Here is a 21,252-nt window from a genome sequence, read left to right on the forward strand (position 1 = left end):
ATTTAGAAGCAATAAAGAATCGCAAAAATTGAAACAATGCCTTTAATAACCCTAAAGAATTATGTATGTCACATAAGGTAGATCATCAAAGCGTCATATGACATTTGTTGAAGGGGGACCTTTTTTTGTAAATAAACAGGGAGAGGGATGTAATAAAGTATTCTAGTTAAGAAGAAAGACGTTTTTCCATGCAGGTTTGTCCCAAATCATGGGAGCAGTAAAGAGTGGGAACTCGAAAACCTGGAAAATTCCATTGTATTTCAAGAATCTTTTATCTCAATTGTTTAGTCTTCTAGGTGCAAATTATTAGTTTTCCATATTGGAGGATACCTTTTCTTTTTGGAAAATTTTAAATTGCATACCATGCTTAACAAATTGAGAGAGAGCGAGAACTCTGTTTATTTAGACCATAGTCTTTAAACACAAAAAGATCTCGTAAGCAATAAAACCATACACAAAAAGATCTCATAACCAAATAAAACCATACGATTCCTTAGAACTAACTTAGATTAATACATTATTAAAAGGGTCCGGTATCCACCTTCTCCCCTAGCAGCATCAACGTTTTCAATATTATATAAACAATTAAATAATTAAAATAGCATTTAAAAATTATTAGACAGCAGTACCATTGAGGCTCTAATTTAAAAGGGGTAAATTTTCCACATCCTTCCTCATTAGCAGCAGTTGATTATAACCATTGGATCTATAATTGTTCTTTAAGCTTCGATGTTTATATACTCAGAATAGGGAGATTTTATGAATAAATACAATTTCTACCCTTGATTAAGTTTATCCCATACAAAACAGTTTATGCCTTTCATGTTGCTTCCTAGTGCAATAGCAATATCAAGACTAATAATTTCTGTCAGTAACACAATAGCTTGGGCTTGTGACCTTATTCCATAGTTTAAAAATGCTGGGCGTAAAAACATTTTTCTCAATTGTAAAACTGCAAGGCAATCTAGCAATACATGCACAATTTCAGATCTGGTCCCAAGACCCCATTTGCATGTTCCATCTGGGTATAACATTTCTGACTTTATTTTTACCTCAGTTAACCATGGGTTAAGGTCAATTCGTATCCTTAGGATTTCGCACCTAAGCCGGTGGTTTGGCAGAGTTTCTTTTTTTGTGCTTTCCTTCCTACTCGCCCCAATCTGTTTGCTAGCCCAAATCTGGAAGCCTCGCCTCTTCTTATTACTCTCATTGGCCATTTTGAAATGTAATTCTCATGTATTACTTTAGGTAAGCAACCATTTACATTTTACAGTTATTTCGGTCACCTTTTTCACTATTTTAGTTGACCTCAAAGTCATTATTCCCCCCGCAGGACGCCCAAATCTTTACTTATTCACTAAGCGAATAAACTGGCAGAAACCATCGAATGTCGGGGTCTTGCTGCATAGCCAAGTTTCCTGGATACAGATGATATCGCTGTTTTTTCCTAATTCCCTTATATTTTCTTGTTTAGATTGATCTTCGAGGCCGTTTATGTTGCAGGAGGCTATTCTCATGCCATGTGATGGACCCTTTACCTATTCAACGTCATCTAGGGATCCTTCCACCTCACGCCCCTCAGTATACCTGTTTGAAGGACCTTGGTGGCATGATCCCTGGCTCCAGTTTCCCCCCCCAATTTTCGCCCTCTGAATTATTTGCTACTATTTTAAGATTTCCCAAGTCAACTTCTTCATCTTCTTCCAGGTCGATTATCCTTACCTGTCTCTTTCTTAATCCTGCATGGCACCTTAAAAAATTATTTCCTTGCCGCTCTTTCACTTCTACTTCTATTTGAACTTCATCTTCAGATATTATCCGTATCCCTCATATATGATACATTACAATATCTGGCCATCTATAAAAGGATTTAGGCCCAGATCTCTGTACTGGGGTGAATGTATGACATCGTTCTGCATTCTGTCAATCAATTGTTCTCTTTGCATATCTATAAAAGTAAACAGAGAAAAAGAGCCTGATTATGAGTTGGGCTGATAGGATACTCCATCATAAACCTGACGGATATCCCATCTACTGAATTACAAGATCCACAGAATATAATGAAATTGTAATTTGGCAGAAGGGATACCCATCACATTTGTGACGGAGTAGCCCTTTCCACCAAACTCAGAATCAAGCCTACAGACTAGAAGGAAGCATATTTTAAGAATGGATTACATTTGTACTGTATTTATTTCCAGTATTTAATGTACAAAATGATACATCATTAACTAACCCAACATCTGTAGGACTATAGGCACAGCTAAAACAAATGCAATTGCATTCTCAGTCTAACCAGTTAATAGTAAATAGCTGTAAACTCAAGATAATGTTTTTTAATATGTTCTTGGTTAGGACACACAAATGCACCATTATACTGATGAAACTGTATGTTTGTTATGAAACATGGGAAATGGTTTGTATAGCATAAAGACCTACAAGAAGGCGAGAAGTCCACAATTAAAGGCCTGGTGTACTAAATATTTTTGAAGTCATAAACAGTCCAAATTGCTGTTTATAACCTCAAAACATGTTTTTTACTAGAATACTAAAGCATTTTTACGAGTCAGTCAATTCTGACAACTCTTAAAATGGCCGCCATACCGAATTAGAATTTGGAAGAGGCATGTTGTAGACATCTCTTTCAAACAACAGTTTAGTATGAAATGTGTCAATGTTTTGAAACCAAAATCTGGCTGAAAAACATTGAGAAATTACCGAACCGCAAGTTGGGGTGGTAAGGCTTTTGCAGATATACTAAATACAATCAATTATATTTTATTAAATACATTAATTGACAGATTACCTTTATTTTTTCAATAGTTTTATTTTATTAGTTTTAATTTTGAAAATAATACTAATTATCAATACTAAATAAAGTCAGTGGTCCAAAGGACCACTGCTAATTCTCATTGTAAAAGTGATTACACACATGGTGGTCTGATGACTGTAGCATCCCACCATCTCTGTTGTGGCCTGTGATTTTTCATTGAATACCAACCATATAGCAATTCATGCAGTAGAATGTAACAAATGATAAGTGGGTATGAAGCAAACCCATGTATTTGTGAAATGTACACAAGATACTGAGTTTAGGAACAGTGGTTATTTTGTACACCTCTCACTTTTGGGTTCCACATACCATCATGTGATTCCGAAGGCGATTTGTCTTCTTTATTGCACTGATTTACATTTGGAAAGTGAAAATGGTGAGAAATCCTAAGGGTAATAAGAAATGTTCTACTATTCTGTGTTCTCACCCTTTGCTTGATAAAAATGTGCCCCAAAATGAGACCTGGAGTATCGCACTTCAACCAGCAAACTCAATGCTTTTTGAAAAATGTGGGCGGCTGTGAAATTTGGCCCCAAGCTCAGCCACCAAATTGGACCACAGCAAAAAATGCCCCCAAATGCAAAGTGGAGGCATCAAATATTCTTAGAGAAAATTGGCTCAGTTTGGCAATGTGTGTAACTTGAGAAAAATTGTACCCCTTCACTGTGGCTGTGCCAAGCACCAGCAAGGGGAAAGGATCAAACCAGGGACTATGCTGAGACCATATATACTTGGCTTGGTGCCTTGTTTGATCCTGTCCTGTGCCATGTGACACATGTAACATTTGATTAAAGGTCTAAGGGCCATATGTATGAAGCCAAATTGAGTTCGCAAATGCCGAAATTCGCAGAATTTCGGCGTTTGCGAATGCAATTTGGCCTAGTAGTATGTATCAAGGGAATTTGCTAGCAAAATAAGGAATCGCAAAATTTGCAATTCCTTATTTTGCGATTGCATTTAAGGAATCGCAAATTCTGCGATTCCTTAAATGCAATGTAAGAAGCCAAAAAATTTCGCAAATTGGCCTTAAGGAATCGCTAATTACCACCAACTTCTAGTTGGTGGTAAGTTGCGAATTCCTTCCAAAATAATTTATTTTTCATTTTTCAAAGTGCCATGTGACGCATAGACATGCCCTTAGGGCATGTATGTGCGCCACATGTGCACCCATGCAGATTTCAGGGGTGCAACAGGGTGTCCTTTGGACACCCCTGCACCCTTGTAAATATTCACAATTCGCGATTAGCAAATTGCAAATCGCAAATTTCCCCTTCATTCCTATGGGCCTCCTGGCCCATAGAAATGAATGGGAAATTATTCCTTAATTGCGATTAGCAATTCGCTAATTGCAATTAAGGAATTTTAAGGAATCGCTAAAAAATAGCGAATTTCTTGATACATACCATTTTGCGATTTCTAAATAGCGATTCCTTAAAAATCGCTATTAAGGAATCGCAAAAGGGTATGTTGACACATATGGCCCTAACTCACATGTTTCCTCCCAATACATTTGTTATGCCGGAATCGGATCTGAACTTTGTCTTCAGATTCCTTGTGTACACACACTTCAAGCTTGGTGCCTTGTTTGATCCTGTCCTGTGCCATGTGCTATGCCCTGTCACACAAGTGGGATAACATTTTTATCAAGAGAAGAGGATTTGGGCACCAGCAGAGTTTGTGCACCCTTCTGTCTTGTGTGATGAGGAGGTTGGGCACCTGTAGGGGTTTGGAACAGCCAGTGCCTACGCCAGACACCACACCGCACATGGAGATCGTCATCTTACTTTATGTTTAAAAAACATAGAAATTCACTGAACTTCATTTGACTACAACTGGTGAATATCAGAGTTTTTGTTTAGTATAAAATGTAAAGTAACATTTTCACCTAACTATGTCACTTTAATCTGCGTATGCCTCCAGACTATTTGTTGAAAAGACTGAATTGACGCTAGAACGGTTGAGGGAAAGTTGTGCCACAGCACAATACTTGGAGCTATTGACACCAGCTGTGCAATTTCCCCACCAATACAGAAAATTCAGAGGCTATCCTCTGAATCCAATGCCACCTTTGAAATCCAACCCAGGTACCTCCAGGTAGTGGGGGAAGCCAAGCCCTCTTTCCTGCGCATAGAAGTTATATATTTATCAAACTTTGCAAAATCGTATCTCGGAACGTGCTTACCTTAGACTTGTATTCATAGTCTTGAAAATTATATAAAAATTGACATTACTTTTACAAATTGGTCTCAGATTTATTGTTGAGTGTTTTGCGTCATTTATTTCCTCTGTGAGTACAAAAAATGCTTAACATTACCCTCTGATAAGCCTAACTGCTTGCCCACACTACCATAAAAAGAGTTGGTATTATCCACTTTTAATTCTACCGGCCTTTGGGGATTTCTCACACTCTAGCTAGTGTACTTAGTTTTAGTACACTGTACAGAGAGGTGGTTTCCTACACAAACACCAATATTCCAAATATTTCCGCTCTGCTGAGGTGGCGACTATGTCACTTTAATTTGTCCTCTCCCACTCATGTCTGGCTAGTTGGACCAGAAGGCCGCATTTCCTTCCCTAATGGAGGTCGGTCATGTTGAAGAGATGGGCTTACAGTTCATAACAGGGACTATGCCCTGTCTGTTGTCTCCTCCACATCCCTCATTGCTCTCATGCCAGAGAGACTTTCAGAGGAGCACTCTGCAATGCAGATCAAACTTACTGTTGTCCAAAGGTAAAATTAAACAATGCCACCTTGGATTGGGTGGGTTGCTACTCTCATTACTTTCTTGTCCTAAAGAAGGGCATATGTCTAACATGTATTTCGGACCTCTGTCATCTAAACACCTTTCTGATGAATGAATACGTTCAGAATGCTCACTCTGGCTCATATCCTGTCGGCCCTTGATCTAGGAAACTGGATGGCCTCCTAGGAGTTAAGGGATGATATATACCCATCCTGCAGTCCCATAGGCATTATCTGTGGTACAAGTTGGGCAGGAACATTTGCAATTTACTGTGCTCCTCTTTACATTTACCTCAGCCTCTTTGGTGTTCACAAATGTGATGGTCCATTTTCAGAGGTTGTGGTTTACACATAATCTCATACCTGGATGACTAGCTGCTATACAAGGGCTCATCACAGTCAGTGGTAGACTGACTCCTGACATCATTGGGTTTCATTATCAATGAGTCAAGCCCACACAAATTTGTGAAATTCTGCACATGAAGGCATTCTGAGCCTTTCCTCCACCACAGCAAGTCTGAGGCTTGCTGTGGTGGTATTCGATTGGTCCTCATTTTGGTGTTCGATTGGTCCTCATTTTGGTGAGGATGACTTTGAGGGTGCTTGGTCTCCTGGTATCATGAATGGTATTTGTCCTGAATGACAGGTGACACATGCAGCCTCTGCACTAGAACCATTGATTCCAGTGGGTCAATTATCAAGGGGCCTCTCCTACTCCATCTAGGTCTAACAGGGGATGGCTCAGGATCATCTGTTGCAAACAAATTCCAACCTGAAATGCAGCAGGCTACCCCGTACCCCACCATGCAGAGTTCACAGTGGTGGTAGAACCGTTGCTGCTGGTTTAGTTTGGGCCATCTGAATAAGATGAAGATCAGAGGCCTCTATTCTCCAGCAGAGAGCTAGCTTTTATCAATTTTCTTTAGCTTCTGGTGATACATCAGGCCTCAAAAGTACTTCTGCTGCATGTGAGGATTGTGCAGGTCCTCACGGACTAATGAATGCCATGTGGCAGTGAATCAAGAATGGCAAAGTAGTGTCCTGGTTCCTATATCAGGAGGCACAACCCCTTTGGAGGATTGTGGATCAGCGAAACATCTTCCAGGTACCAACCTGGAAGATCATTGAATGCCATAGTGTGTGTTGTCTGGAGGACCACGAAGGGCGTGTTCATCCTGAGTAGGTATAGTGCTTCTTTGAGCAGTGAGAGGCTTCCTGGGTAGACCTATTTACTGCCATCAAGGTCGGGCAGTGTTTACAATTGTGCATGCTAGAGTTTTCGCCAAGGCATTAGACAGGACACACATTATGACTACCTCAGGTTTTGAGGAAGATCAAGACAGACCTGGCCGTATTCATTCATTTTGTTCTAGACCAGGAATGGAGAGTGTGGTACTCAGTTCTCCTGAGCAGTTACCCCCTGATCAGGCTTTCTTTGTGGAAGGACCTTCAGTTTTAGCACCGTAGCCAGGTACTGCAGCACTTAAATGTTTTTAACTTGTAGACCAAGGCAGTTGATGTCATGTTTTAAGCCAGATACCCTTCCATGATGTCAATCTGTGCTGGGTCAAATGTATTGTTTGGAGTGATGCTCAAACAGTTTTGTGATGTTATTTTGTTGTTTTTTTCATTAGCAAAGCAAGGCTTTGTGAAGGGCACAGTGAAAGGTTATGTATTGGCTCTTTCAGCCTTTCTGTGTTTAACTGACCAACAATCTTTGTTTAAGTCACTGGTTGTGATGCATTTTATTAAAGGTCTAAGGGCCATATGTATGAAGCCAAATTGAGTTCGCAAATGCCGAAATTCGCAGAATTTCGGCGTTTGCGAATGCAATTTGGCCTAGTAGTATGTATCAAGGGAATTTGCTAGCAAAATAAGGAATCGCAAAATTTGCAATTCCTTATTTTGCGATTGCATTGAAGGAATCGCAAATTCTGCGATTCCTTAAATGCAATGTAAGAAGCCAAAAAATTTCGCAAATTGGCCTTAAGGAATCGCTAATTACCACCAACTTCTAGTTGGTGGTAAGTTGCGAATTCCTTCCAAAATAATTTATTTTTCATTTTTCAAAGTGCCATGTGACGCATAGACATGCCCTTAGGGCATGTATGTGCGACACATGTGCACCCATGCAGATTTCAGGGGTGCAACAGGGTGTCCTTTGGACACCCCTGCACCCTTGTAAATATTCACAATTCGCGATTAGCAAATTGCAAATCGCAAATTTCCCCTTCATTCCTATGGGCCTCCTGGCCCATAGAAATGAATGGGAAATTATTCCTTAATTGCGATTAGCAATTCGCTAATTGCAATTAAGGAATTTTAAGGAATCGCTAAAAAATAGCGAATTTCTTGATACATACCATTTTGCGATTTCTAAATAGCGATCCCTTAAAAATCGCTATTAAGGAATCGCAAAAGGGTATGTTGATACATATGGCCCTAACTCACATGTTTCCTCCCAATACATTTGTTATGCCGGAATCGGATCTGAACTTTGTCTTCACATTCCTTGTGTACACACACTTCAAGCTTATTCACTGTTCTTCATTATTGCTTTTGAAACCTAAAACTATCTTCCTCATTGCAATTATGTCAGCAAGTGGAATGAGTGAACTGCAGATGATTTCGGTAAATCCTACCTACACCACTTACTTTCTGCACAAATCGATACAGAGAACCTTGGCAGCGTTCAGACAGAAGTGTGTGACTCCGCTCCACATTGGCCAGTCAATCAATTTGCCAGTGTTTTTGTTCCACATCACACCTTGAAAGAGGAAGAGGGGCTACATCCGCTAGACCAGCAGTTTCTAACAGGTCAACCACAAGCTACCAGTAGCTCTCTGGCTGCTTCTGAGTGGCTCGCACATGATAATTGTCAGGTATTTTTACAATGTGCTGCTGTCCAAATGCTAAGTCAGCCTTTTAAACACAGTGCAATGCTACCTTTGGGGCCTAGGAATCTGAAAATGCACAAACATGTAGCCCATTCTCTTCTGAAAAATTATCTTTGTTTCCTTTTCCTTCATTTTCTTTTGCTACTTGTTTCCTCTTTTCACATTTTTTTTTCTCCTTTACTTTTTTCAATCTTTCTATTTTTTCAGATTTCTTCTTTCTTTTTTCTTCTGCTTGCTTTCATTCACTTCTCTCCGGTTTTCTTCTCTCCTTCTTGTCTCCTTTATGGTTCTTTGAAATTCATGTTCCCCCTCTTTCATTCATCCTTCTTTCTCTCCTTACCCTTCTTTCCTGTTTGTCTCTTTCACTTTTAATATTTTTCTTTCCTGGTTTTTCATCTTATTTCCTATCTTCTTTCTATTTTCCTCTCCTTTGACTATTTGTTTTGTCCTTTTTTTTGTTCTCTTTCCCTCTCAAATGTAATCTACATGCTCTAATTTTCTCTCTACTTCTCTCATTTTTAATTTTGACTTGGTCATTCCTTGTTCTCATCTCCTTCTATGTCTTTCTTTCTCTAATTTCAGTTCTTACACTTCTTCATTTTAATCCCATTTCATTTTCTCCCTTGTTTAGCTAGTTTCTCTTTCCTTTCTTTTTCTTTTTCCTCTTATTCTTTCTGTTATTCTGCCATCTTCATGTCTTTTTGTTTCTGTTACTATTGTCCTTATCTTTCTTCCTCTCATGTTTTCTTTAATTTGCTCTTGTGTCTTTTTCCCCTCCCTTTCTCCAGTTCTCTCCCCACTTTTCTTTCTCTCACTCTTCTTTCTCTCTCTCTCTCTCTCTCATTCCCTCCTCTTTTTTTCTCACTGCTTTTCTTTCCTCCTCTGCCTATGTTCTTTTTTCTTCTCTCATTAACCTATGATTTCGTTCTCTTCTCTTATCTATTTTCCTCATATTTCATTTTCTTTTACTCTTCATTTTTATTTCTTCCATGCCTTTATTTCTCTTTCTTTCTTTCCTTTTGCTTCCACCCTCCATTTGTTTCTTTTCCTTCTTCCTTTGTTAAACAGTGCTTGGCTTAAACAATCTCTTCATGGATTCATTGGTTTGTCATTATTGTCTTACAACTGTACAGTGTGGTGGTCAAGTCAAAGATATGATTACTTATAGAAAACCTATGAAGTCTGCATGGGCCTTGCAATATGTTATATTGCTAACAGTGTTTTGGGCCGTAACACTCTGAATGATATCAGTATCATCCTATCTATTTCATGACAATGAGAATACAAGTTTAAAGTAGACTCTCACCTCTGAGTGTAATTCATAAACAACTGACAAAACTGATCCTTAGGGTCCCCACAAATTATCGTTTGCTGTTGAGCTAATGGTGCATTACCACTATATGTTCACTAGAGCAGGACTGGGATACTCAAGGGGCAGTGTTTAAGTTACTTGGACTTTATGTACCCTTATCAAACAGTCATATAATAGCTCAGGGTGGTTTTCAACTACCAGAAGTAGCTACTACTATAGAAAAGGCTGCCCTCGACCCTAAGAGAGCACTGACCTTTCACATCGATGACACAACGATCCGTGTGTCTAAAATCAGCTCTTCGTGGCAGTACAGAGTCACTGCAGAACCATATAGCACCACCTACCAGCACACAGAAGGGTTGCTAAAGAATGGATGTATGACGGTACAACGCGTGCTTTTACAACACGTACCGTTACCACGCAGGTTTTACAACGCAAGTTGTTACAACGACTTGCGTTGGGCGGCGCTGGATAGTGAATAGTTTAATTTACTATTCCAACTCCAGTCCCCGTGGATAGTAGGGATGGAGTTGGATAGTAAATTAAACTATTCCCTATCCTACAGCACCCTCCAGCGCAAGTCGTTGTAACTGGAAAAACACAGGTAATGTAGATGTTGCCCCCTCTGACATTTCTTTGGGTACATGGTATTTACTGTGCAATTCTGGGAGGCACTTTAACATAGGGTTTCAATTTGGTCTCCCACTTGAAATCATGCAAATATTTGAAATTTGTATGTGTAGTATTTAGCTGTGCATTAAATAAAGAATGTTCCTTTTAACCCCTTAAGTGTGCTTGAAAACCTAAAATGTCGAGTGCACTACCTTTGAAGTGCAGTTGACAAGAATAGTTCAGCAAGTTCACTTAAGAAGAATATCCTTCTCGTGTTTTCTATCCTAGTGTGGTGATTTGGGTTTAAACCCACTCAAAGCCAGTAAAATGGAAAAGAAGATATGAGACAGCCCACCCTGGCACTGGGTCATGCTTCACCCTGAAAAATATCTGCAACAGTCTTTCTGCCGCCTTGAGAGTGTTGAAAATGGCAATGTATATGCACATAAGCGGCGTTCATTTGTGTTCACTGTACCCCTTGTTGTAAGCAGAACGGATATCGCTAAACACTGACTGTGTTATCCCGCCAGCATAGACCCATGCACACACGTACACGACAGCCATTTTAGGCACCATGGCCTCTCTGCCCGTTTGTTCCCGGCACCCCTCCCCGCGTGCACTGCTCATGCATCGGCCATAAGACCCTCTCCCTCTGCGTGACCCTGCCCTAGAAGTAACCCTCCTGCTTGACCCACACCCCCCATTTCCTCCCGAGAGCACCCTTCCCCTCAGCTGATGAGCCCCCCCCAGCTGCACTTGGCCCTTCGACCCGGTCCCACGTCCTAAGACCAAGCCTCGTGGATGTACACCCCCCTTTTTCTGCCCAGCATAACAAAACCGTGATACACCAGCCGAAGTCCCCGATCTTATCGCCTGCCCAACCTTTGATCTGATCATCCCCTCCTGCCCTCGTGTCCTGTAGGAGTGTCCGGCTGAGAGATCACAATCTCTTGTTACATTCAGGAGGGGAGAATGACATCTGATCGACTGGTATGGGAATAGGCCTGAAGCTGGGATTCCAAGCATGCTTCTTCCTACTTCAAAGCGTCTTTATTGCAATAAGGAATGTTTTGTGCATCATAAACATGTGTATAAAAGACGAAGCCTCAGAGAAACTTGTTAGAGCACCTCCTGAAGACACTATGCGAGTGTCCGAAATGACAGGCTCTCCTCATGAGAAATAAACTCTGTTCTTGTTTTCCTGCTTCCAGCGCCCGTCTCTTTATTTGGTAAGACCGTCTCTTCATTTGGTAACTGTTCAAGATGGGAACTAAGAGGCGTCCTGCGCCAGCAGCCTGGGCATCAGGTGTGTTATGGGCTGACTTTTCCACAATTGGCGTCCCAACGCGGGGTCCATCAGCGACATAAGGTCCGGTAAGAGAGGTCCAGACGATGGGGTGAACATCTAAACGATTGGAGTATACCTGCCTTGAGAGGGCCCTCGTCCGGCTGCCGATTGAATGAACTTCACCGATTCCGAACGGACCTCTCTCAAGTGACCTACTGTCCTGACTGGAATCCCACAGGAATGCTGCGGTAAAAACATGGAGAAAGAGAACGATTGGGGAATGACTGCCATGATTGCCCGCGGAACGATGAAAATGTAGCCGCGAGACGTCGGCGCTCCCATGCTGGCGCCAGCCTCAGTTTGAATGACTAAAATCCTGCAGACTACAGTTCGGATCAGTTCCGGTGAAAACCCAGTATGACCCGGTAGAAAAAAATTGTTGCCTCCCTCCCCCCTTTTGACTGATGGTTCATACGGCCGATCCTTTCTGTTGCCCTCTTAACTGAACTTTTGGACTGCCGAAAGAGGCACTGGGCCAACCACGAGTTAGTGGAGATTTTGACTATGCCTAGATCTGCCTGGCTGCACCCAAAATGGCGCTGGTACAAATGAAACTTTCAACTCCTTGTTGTACCCCGATTGCTCAGCCTTGGTGTCATGAAATATGTATGCAGTTTTTAAACACAATGAATTGATATAGGATGGGTACTGATTATGTGTTCGGACAATGAATTGAAGTGAGATGGGTACTGATTGAACATTCGGACAATGAATTGTTGTTAAGTTTTGGCGCATCATGATTATTGAAAGTTCGAATTTCAACACTTATGATACTCGCTCACACTGAAGTTTCGATATGATTTTATTGTACTTGTCGCACTTTTTATTATGAAATCAACGACCACCGACTCCATTAGGTTTTCCACTAATAAGTATCCCCACATGTACAGTTCCAGCCTGCTCCGTGGCCTGCCCACGGGGTTGTAGGCCCGTATTTATGCACCGACATTTCTATTAAAGATTTTTTGGAAAAAGCAAACGTAGTTGTCACGTGTAAATTGGTAAGTTTCGAATAAATGACCACTATTTCCGATATAACTAAATTACAGGTGAAATGGCTCAGCTCGATTAGTTAAGGGTTAAAAAGTATAGTACGCAGAAATATTGCAAATATGAACGGTCCAGGTTTTTGTTGTATGTGTTTTGCATTTTTGTACAGCCTAAAGCAAGCGCTAAAGATCCTGGTATTTAGCCTATACTTTATATGCTACCTGTATCAGGAAAGTTGTTTTAAAAATGCCTCTAAGTCGCCCCGAAGGACGGCCACCTAACCCCCCCCTGGTACGAACGACAAACGACCCCGTGCCACTGTAGGTTATCACTTTTCCTCAAAGGAGAGCACGAGCTCGCCCCCCCCACGTTGCACCGACTGCCCTTTGTTCTGACCCCCCCCCTGCACACGATCCGTAATACCACACTTGGGCGACCTATGCTATCCACAGGCTTCCGATAATCATCTCTCCCACACTAAATGGTCCACCTGGGCTTAAACGCCAAGTTGGCAGGGACTGCGTCCAGTGGAGATAGCCCGAGTATGTAGTAAGTAAAAGCCTTTTCGAGTTTATGCGCGCTAATGTGTTTTTAAAATGCTGCCCCCGCCCCCCTTCTTTTCCCTCTTTCTGCAGGTCACATCGGAACGTCGACTAAAGAACGAAAAGGAAAATGGTGATCTAGCGGACAAAGATGGGAAAAAGGGGTTCGATTATGGTACCTACACACGACGAGCGAACAATGGCTATTTCTCTCCCTGAACTTAGCGCTTGGGAGGACAGACTGAAGCGGAAACTACGAAATATGACTTCGCTTGGCACCCCGAATAATACAACCAGGAATGACGTGCACTAATGAATGAATTCCTATGTTTAACTAAATAGGGAAAGTTTAAGGAATATTCCGAGGTGAGGTTTACCCAAGTACCCTCCGTTCGGAGGACTAGGAATGTTGCCAGTGTTTAAAATCTACTACCTCCTTTCGCACCCTCATAGACATGAAACTCAAAGCTGCCCCATTGTTCTCACAACTGACACCCACTGTTGCCTCAGCCTGGAAACACATTAGCCCGACCAGGTTAGTTCTTGACCAATTGTCAAAGGCGTAAGTGTGTGCAACCAAAGCCACCAGTGGAGGCAGCCGACGATAAAAGAGAAGAAAAAGGTAAAAAGAGCTTAGGATGCTAAGGATGCGCAGCGTACAGGAAGAGATCATTTTGGCCAATAACTGTTCTATGTCTTGTCTTGGATTTTTGTATATAATACCAGTCACTGTTCTATGTTTTGTCTTGGATTTTTGTACATAATACATGTACTGTCTCCCCCGCCTGAGTTTGTGTGCACGTAATGTATGGATCTACGTCGTCCCTCTGCCTGTGTTTCCGTATTACTTGACCCCTTCTGTTCTGTGTTGTGTGCGCACTGAATGACCCATTATTGTACACGTCTCTCTCTCTCTCTCTCTCTCTCTCTCCCTCTCTCTCCATGTCATACGTGTACCGAATGGTTCGTTTAGAGTGCAGACTCTCTCTTTCTCTCTCTCTCTCTCTCTCTCTCTCTCTCACTCTCTCTCTCTCTCTCTCTCTCTCTCTCTCTCCCTCTCTCCCTCTCCCTCTCTCTGAGGATCCCCCTGTTCCCTCCTCCCTTGTGTGGTAACGTTGTGCCTCACCGGCACAAACCTAATTGGGTCTCTTCGAACACAAAGGTGTTTGGCAAAATTGACAGAAACTAAAACGACTGTAACTTGCCATATTACTACCTCTCCTTTCTGCAAAACGATAGAACCCGAGTTGGTAATGAAAGAAAGGACAGGTAAGACGACTGATGTCCCCTAATCTGGCCTTTTATAGGGGAACTATAATGTCAATGGTTGTCTGTTTTTCAGTTCGTTAGAAATGCAATCCCCAATGCCCAGATTGCCTCACCCCTCTGCTCTTAAGTGCGGATGTCCAAAGCGTCCTCGCTTCTCCCGATTGACCCCAGCTCCCTGTCCAAAGCGTCCTTGCTTCTCCCGATTGACCCCAGCTCCATATCAGCTATCCCCGAAGCGTAATTGATGACCTTGATTAACCGTCGCTCCCCCAGAAAAGCATGTTTAACCTCTGCCCCCTCTCATGATGATAACCCCCTGCTTGCAAGAGTTTGCCGACCCCGAAGGGAAATGTAAGATTGTCAGTACTTGGGTTAAAAAGAAAAAGGGCGAGTCTCTACCTAAGGACTCGATTTCGAGTTTGATAGAATACACTGTCAATGGGAGTCCGATTTCTGTCCACGTACGTCACGAATGAACGCCAAATAGGCTTACGAATTCAGTGGAAATGCCCTCCTACATACTCTATAAGTGATGACTTCTGACTGTGACTGATGAACATATCCCCCACCTACTTAGGATTGGGGACGGAATTGAGATGTATAAATATCTTCTCCTGCCAGTTTTTCTAAAACTTGTTTTTGTACCCATTCAAAGATACAATTACCGGAGGAGAGGAGCTGGACGTGACGCACAGCCTGGCCAAAGATCATGACGCACGTGTGACCTCAACCAAAGGTGGAGTCGCAGAGCAACGAGACGCGAGACGAGGCACCACTCTCAAACTTGGCAGACAAAGGAATGAAGGGCTGCCTTGAAGCCCTCGATTTGCTGACCCACTCGTGCCTGAAGTCCCCGTCCCTTTTGAGCCCGACTGATGGGCCTGCCTGCTCGTCGTCCTTTGCTCCTTTGGTCCCTTGGTGTGTTCAAAGATCTGATCCCACTCCGCCCTCTCTTCCCTTGATTATTCAACAACATCACCCTTTTCGCATAACTTTTGACTCAGAAAAGAAGAGCAGCATTTAGATAGAATAAGGATTTGCCACGGAAAAAGAAAGACACGCAGGTGCCCAGCATGAAGCACCCCTAAGAAGATCAGTTAGGAAACAGGACTGTGATCTAACAGCAGAGGACTGATCGCACCCTGCAACGCGTAAGGATGAATCCGAGCTGGACCTATAGCTCCACCGCCGGTGCTCAACAGCACCAACGAAAGAAGACGGACTCTGTTAAAAAGACACTGTGACAAAGACCCCCCCTTCCTGAACTTTCTACCCACCCCTTGACTAATTGCTTGTATCGAACTGAATTCCTCCCTCAACCATTTTGTATTGCTTTCAAAAATGTTTCATCGGTCACTCATGTATTTAGTTTTCCAAAAGTCTCTTATAGCACTGACAAGACTCGAAGGTATCAGAGCACTTTTTACTGTATGTTGATGTCACCGGAGAGAAAGTCAGAACCTGATTCTATAATGTGTCGGAACCTTTTTCTTGATTGACCCCGACTAAGTATTATGCCGATCTCTAGATTTGTATGAATAACCCAACAAATGTAAAATCATATGTACCGCTTTCCGCCAATCGTATCGACTGTATAGAAATGAACTAGCTTATGTAAAAAAGCGGCGACTGTTGAAAATGGCAATGTATATGCACATAAGCGGCGTTCATTTGTGTTCACTGTACCCCTTGTTGTAAGCAGAACGGATATCGCTAAACACTGACTGTGTTATCCCGCCAGCATAGACCCATGCACACACGTACACGACAGCCATTTTAGGCACCATGGCCTCTCTGCCCGTTTGTTCCCGGCACCCCTCCCCGCGTGCACTGCTCATGCATCGGCCATAAGACCCTCTCCCTCTGCGTGACCCTGCCCTAGAAGTAACCCTCCTGCTTGACCCACACCCCCTATTTCCTCCCAAGAGCACCCTTCCCCTCAGCTGATGAGCCCCCCCCAGCTGCACTTGGCCCTTAGACCCGGTCCCACGTCCTAAGACCAAGCCTCGTGGATGTACACCCCCCCTTTTTCTGCCCAGCATAACAAAACCGTGATACACCAGCCGAAGTCCCCGATCTTATCGCCTGCCCAACCTTTGATCTGATCATCCCCTCCTGCCCTCGTGTCCTGTAGGAGTGTCCGGCTGAGAGATCACAATCTCTTGTTACATTCAGGAGGGGAAATGACATCTGATCGACTGGTATGGGAATAGGCCTGAAGCTGGGATTCCAAGCATGCTTCTTCCTACTTCAAAGCTTCTTTATTGCAATGAGGAATGTTTTGTGCATCATAAACATGTGTATAAAAGACGAAGCCTCAGAGAAACTTGTTAGAGCACCTCCTGAAGACACTATCCGAGTGTCCGAAATGACAGGCTCACCTCATGAGAAATAAACTCTGTTCTTGTTTTCCTGCTTCCAGCGCCCGTCTCTTTATTTGGTAACTGTTCAAGATGGGAACTAAGAGGCGTCCTGCGCCAGCAGCCTGGGCATCAGGTGTGTTATGGGCTGACTTTTCCACAATAGAGCGATTGGTGTTTCCCTCATCTGTCCCTCAAGGGAAACGTAAGGCCCAGTTGAAGCCAGAGGCAAGTCAACATACAAAAAAGAGGGGGTAATAGTGACCACCATCCCAGAATGAGCCCACCAGTTTTTCTACCCCCTTCTTCCCTCAGTGGGACAAGGACAGAAAGCTGTTAGAAACCAGAGAAAATTCTAAAATAGGAGTTGGGCTGGCGATGCAGGCATGATGCTGTGCCCCTACCGCATAACGGGCCCAGTATGCTATGAAAGCCAGATGGACACGAGGGTTTCTATAATTACACAATTAATGTGTGGGAAGACATGGCCTCTTGCCATAACAGGCCCAGCATTCTTTCTACACCCATCTGGGTAACAGGGGAAAATAATTTAAAATGGAGAGGGTCGGGCCACTCACCCAACCATCCAGCCAGTTCCTTATCCCATTACAGTTTCAGCATTCTTTGGGCAACAGTGAGGGGTATATTGGGTCAATTTACTCCAAATCTGCCACCCTTTTTGGGTCAGAAAGCCCATTAAACACCAAGAAAAATGTAATATAAAAGAGGGTGTGGTTACCCATGCAGGAATCAAGCCATGCCTCCACTTCATAATGGGGCAAGCAGACTTTCGGCCAGCCCCTGGGTGTGGGAGGGCAGAAAGCCCTCTATGGAACAGGAATATTTTTTTTCAGAAATTAATATGGGGTGGGGCCCACCCACGCATTGGACTACAAAGCCCCAAGGCCCCTAAAGCCCAAATAATCTTTCTGTCCCCCAAGTGAGGTAGATAGGCAGTTTACTACCACTTAGAAAAAGGCATAAACTGTGGTAAAAAAGTGTTGCTGAGTTTTTATTTTCTTTCCACATCACCTCCCTGAATTAACTTTGGAGTGCTTTCCCTCATTACCCTGAGATTCCAGGCTTAAAGTACTCGGTACCTGTTTGAGGGCCCGAGGTACAGAGACTCTGGGACACCGAACATAAAACACTCGTACCTAAATACAAGTGCAAGGATCTTGGGGTTCTATGAGATTCAAATAAATCCATGTGCATCCGTGTTTGTGCAACCTGCTGCAGACAGGCACCCTGCCCCCTCCCCCCCTCCTCAGCACAGCAGGCGGTGGACACTCTGGCCCTGAGAACATCCAAGCAGGGGGTAGCCCCTTTTATTTAACTATTTTGTTAATAAAATATATTTTTATTATCGCCTTTAAGTAATTCATGTATTTTTTGGGGGGTGTTCAGGGACCCTAACCTAGGTTCTCTTGGATCCTTGTTCTGCCTCCTATATTTTGCACTGGCCACGACCACTGTGTCATATGCAACTCAGACGTCTTTGGGATATTATTTAACATAATGATTTCGGTCATGATTAGATATCTTCTGTAAAGCAAGTGATGTGCTCTTCGTGTTTTGTTACAGATATTTCTAATTATGAGTTAGTGAGTTACACAATACCAGGTTGCTCGATCAAAATAAAAGGTTGTCTACTATTAACTGTGCCTCAGTAATTTTTCTAGAAAAACAGCTGGAAAATGCTTTGAAAGCATTCTGATCACACTAACTGTATCACCTGCATCTGTGTATTCAACAACTTTGACCAATATGGACACAATAATGTGATTTAAATACAACACAACAACAAATATAACAAACGTGTGCTTTATATGGGCTTTCTTCATCTTTTATTGTTGTTTGATAGCATCTGGGTAAAATTTCAGATGTGAAAATGTTGCTAGCGCGGATTTTGATGCTTAATTCTCTATTGTAAAACACTTTAATTATTTTCCTAGACTTCGAAGACATCAAGAGCAAATCGGGCCGGCCACAAGCATCGACAGCAGAACATCCACCCAGACACATGGAAAGCTTCAAGATGGCCGCAACAACAACATCCTCGGGCACGGCTGCACGAGAGGCTGCAGCAGCTAGCTGCACGCCTCTTGGTTGGACACTTTTGAAATACAAGTGGCTCTTGCAGTTGTATTTTTCTGCATGCCTTTCTTGACCCAAATGTCAACCCATCTGTGGACTACAGAATATCAAATCTTCGGCAACTAAGAAGAACACAACATCTGTATTGGCATATTCTCATAATAAACAGGGACAATTATTTATTTCAGGACATTAGTCTTTTCCTCATATGGTCTATGGAAGTCGAATGGAAAGGTATCATTTTCCAAAGAATGTGCATTCTGGATGGAACATGGTTACTCAAAAGATACTTTACCTTGCAGAACATCCCCCTTGTCTGTCATGTTCGCGTAATTTGTCCCGAATTTTGTCATCGATAAAATAAATAATCACTGTCTACTGTTTCTTAAAGTACTGCACTTGGCTCCTTTGTAAGGAGCAAATACACGATAGTGCTGAGTAAGGAAAAGTCTCATTCCGCTGCAAACACAAACGTGTGAGCAAAATAAACTGTACACAACAACAATTTGCTGTAATATCGTTTAGTCAACACAAAATGTGAGACCATTATAAACAGAGCCGGTAAATGTTGCTTTTTTCAGCTTTGTGCATATTGAATAATTTGAAAAAATACAATTGCAGTATAGATTTGAAAAACATTCACTGTGTATTTTTAAGACTTGACGCTAAAATATATTTAAAAGGATGATAAAAGTGATTCTAGATTCAATAATTTCTCCAAAGAACCAATTCTTGGCAGGTTTGCAGTTATACAAGGATGTATGTTTTCAACAATTGCTGAATAGAATATCAGCATATTGCATTAAAATCACGCTTTTCTCCTAAAATGCTGATGAACTGACAGTATACAATGGATAGCGGAAATATTTTGAATCCAATATTTTCTTATTGTTTACCACTGGACTAGAGCTAGGTAATTTGCCAGTTTGTAAACATTTGAATTTACTGCTATCAATTTTGTGCCAAATCGAACACCAGGGTCCGGTCCATAACTGTCAAAGATAAATGGCATAGAAAGAAAATGAAAATCAGAGCCCTTGGGGGATGTTATCCCACCCTACCTGAAGGAAACCACATATTGCCATAAAGGTTCTGCTCAGTTATCTTCTAGTCAATGTTGTCATCACTTCCACCATGGATGCGGTGCTCATCATAAGCATCATAGATGTAAAGTATGTGTCTGAAGTTTACTGTAGTATGTTTGTACTTGTGTCTCCTCTTTCCAGGAAATTCTAAATGTTTGTTAGTATGTTCTGTGCTTTTAATTCTCAAAGATCTTTAGCTAAATGTGCATCTCCGCTTCACTTTTTTTTAAAATACATTAGACTTTCTGAAATACACTAGGCATATATTATCTTTCATATAATCTCTATTTTTACTGCACATTACTTTTTACAATTTCTTTTTTTAATGAAAATACTTTTGTTTATTTATAACTGAGCCTATTTGCTAACTGTTTGGTGCCATGAAAAACCCTTGTTTTAGCTGAATTAGATCATAGTAGGTATTGAGAAAACGCATGCAATTGAGTAAATCAGCACTGTAGCATGTATGGACCACTCACCTGTATTTGAAGTGGATTACATTGTTTCCTGTTGAGGTGTTTTGGATTAATGATAGGGTCAAGTCAAACATTACAATTAACTGTGTTTGATTTGGCCTTATTTAATTTGACAAAATAAACAATTTCCTTTCACACAGTTTTATTGCCTTGGTTTATGTATGTATTTATGGTTGTAAGTATATGTTTAAATATAGTTTGTAACATGGTATACCACTAAGTGCAAATTTTTATAAGCCAACACTGCACCTGATCTCTGAGCAGTCACGGCCAGTGCATGTAAGCGTGGCGGTGTGGGGGGGGATGGCTGGCAGTGGGAGGGGAAGTCCACAGATGACGGGTTTCTTTTTTATTTAACCTATTTCGCTGTCTGGCGACTCGCTCTGACCCCGCCCCACCCCATCGCACTTTCCTGCACAAGCCGGGACTGTCTCTGAGCTCTGGACAAATCTCTTCCTTGCTCCGTTCTTACGGCTTTCTAAACTTAAAGTGTGTAAAATGTTTGTGTCAACTCGCAACTGGAGATCTTGTAACATGAGCCAAAATGGTATTTATACAGCTTATCTGGAGCTGTAATTGTTTTAGTGTTTCGAACGTTTGTCCTGTGGGCAAATTTTCCCCATGAAAATTGAGGCAGAGTTTAGCTAACTGACATCTAGCGGAGTCAATGTACCCAGGCCTTAGCTGA

At 42.1% G+C, this 21,252-nt stretch overlaps 1 protein-coding gene across 1 annotated transcript in view; it reads left to right on the plus strand.

Annotated features, from left to right (window-relative positions):
- Positions 1 to 20,699, plus strand: part of STK32B (serine/threonine kinase 32B) — a 1,644,519-nt gene extending 1,623,820 nt beyond the window's left edge. The window contains exon 12 of the mRNA XM_078678995.1: positions 18,862 to 20,699. Within this exon, the coding sequence (XP_078535121.1) occupies positions 18,862 to 19,000 (139 nt within the window). The 3' untranslated portion in view covers positions 19,001 to 20,699. The remainder of the gene's footprint in view (positions 1 to 18,861) is intronic.
- The last annotated feature ends 553 nt before the right edge of the window (positions 20,700 to 21,252 follow it).

This window comes from Lissotriton helveticus, chromosome 2_2, assembly GCF_964261635.1.
Source record: "Lissotriton helveticus chromosome 2_2, aLisHel1.1, whole genome shotgun sequence".
NCBI classification, from domain to species: Eukaryota; Metazoa; Chordata; class Amphibia; order Caudata; family Salamandridae; genus Lissotriton; species Lissotriton helveticus.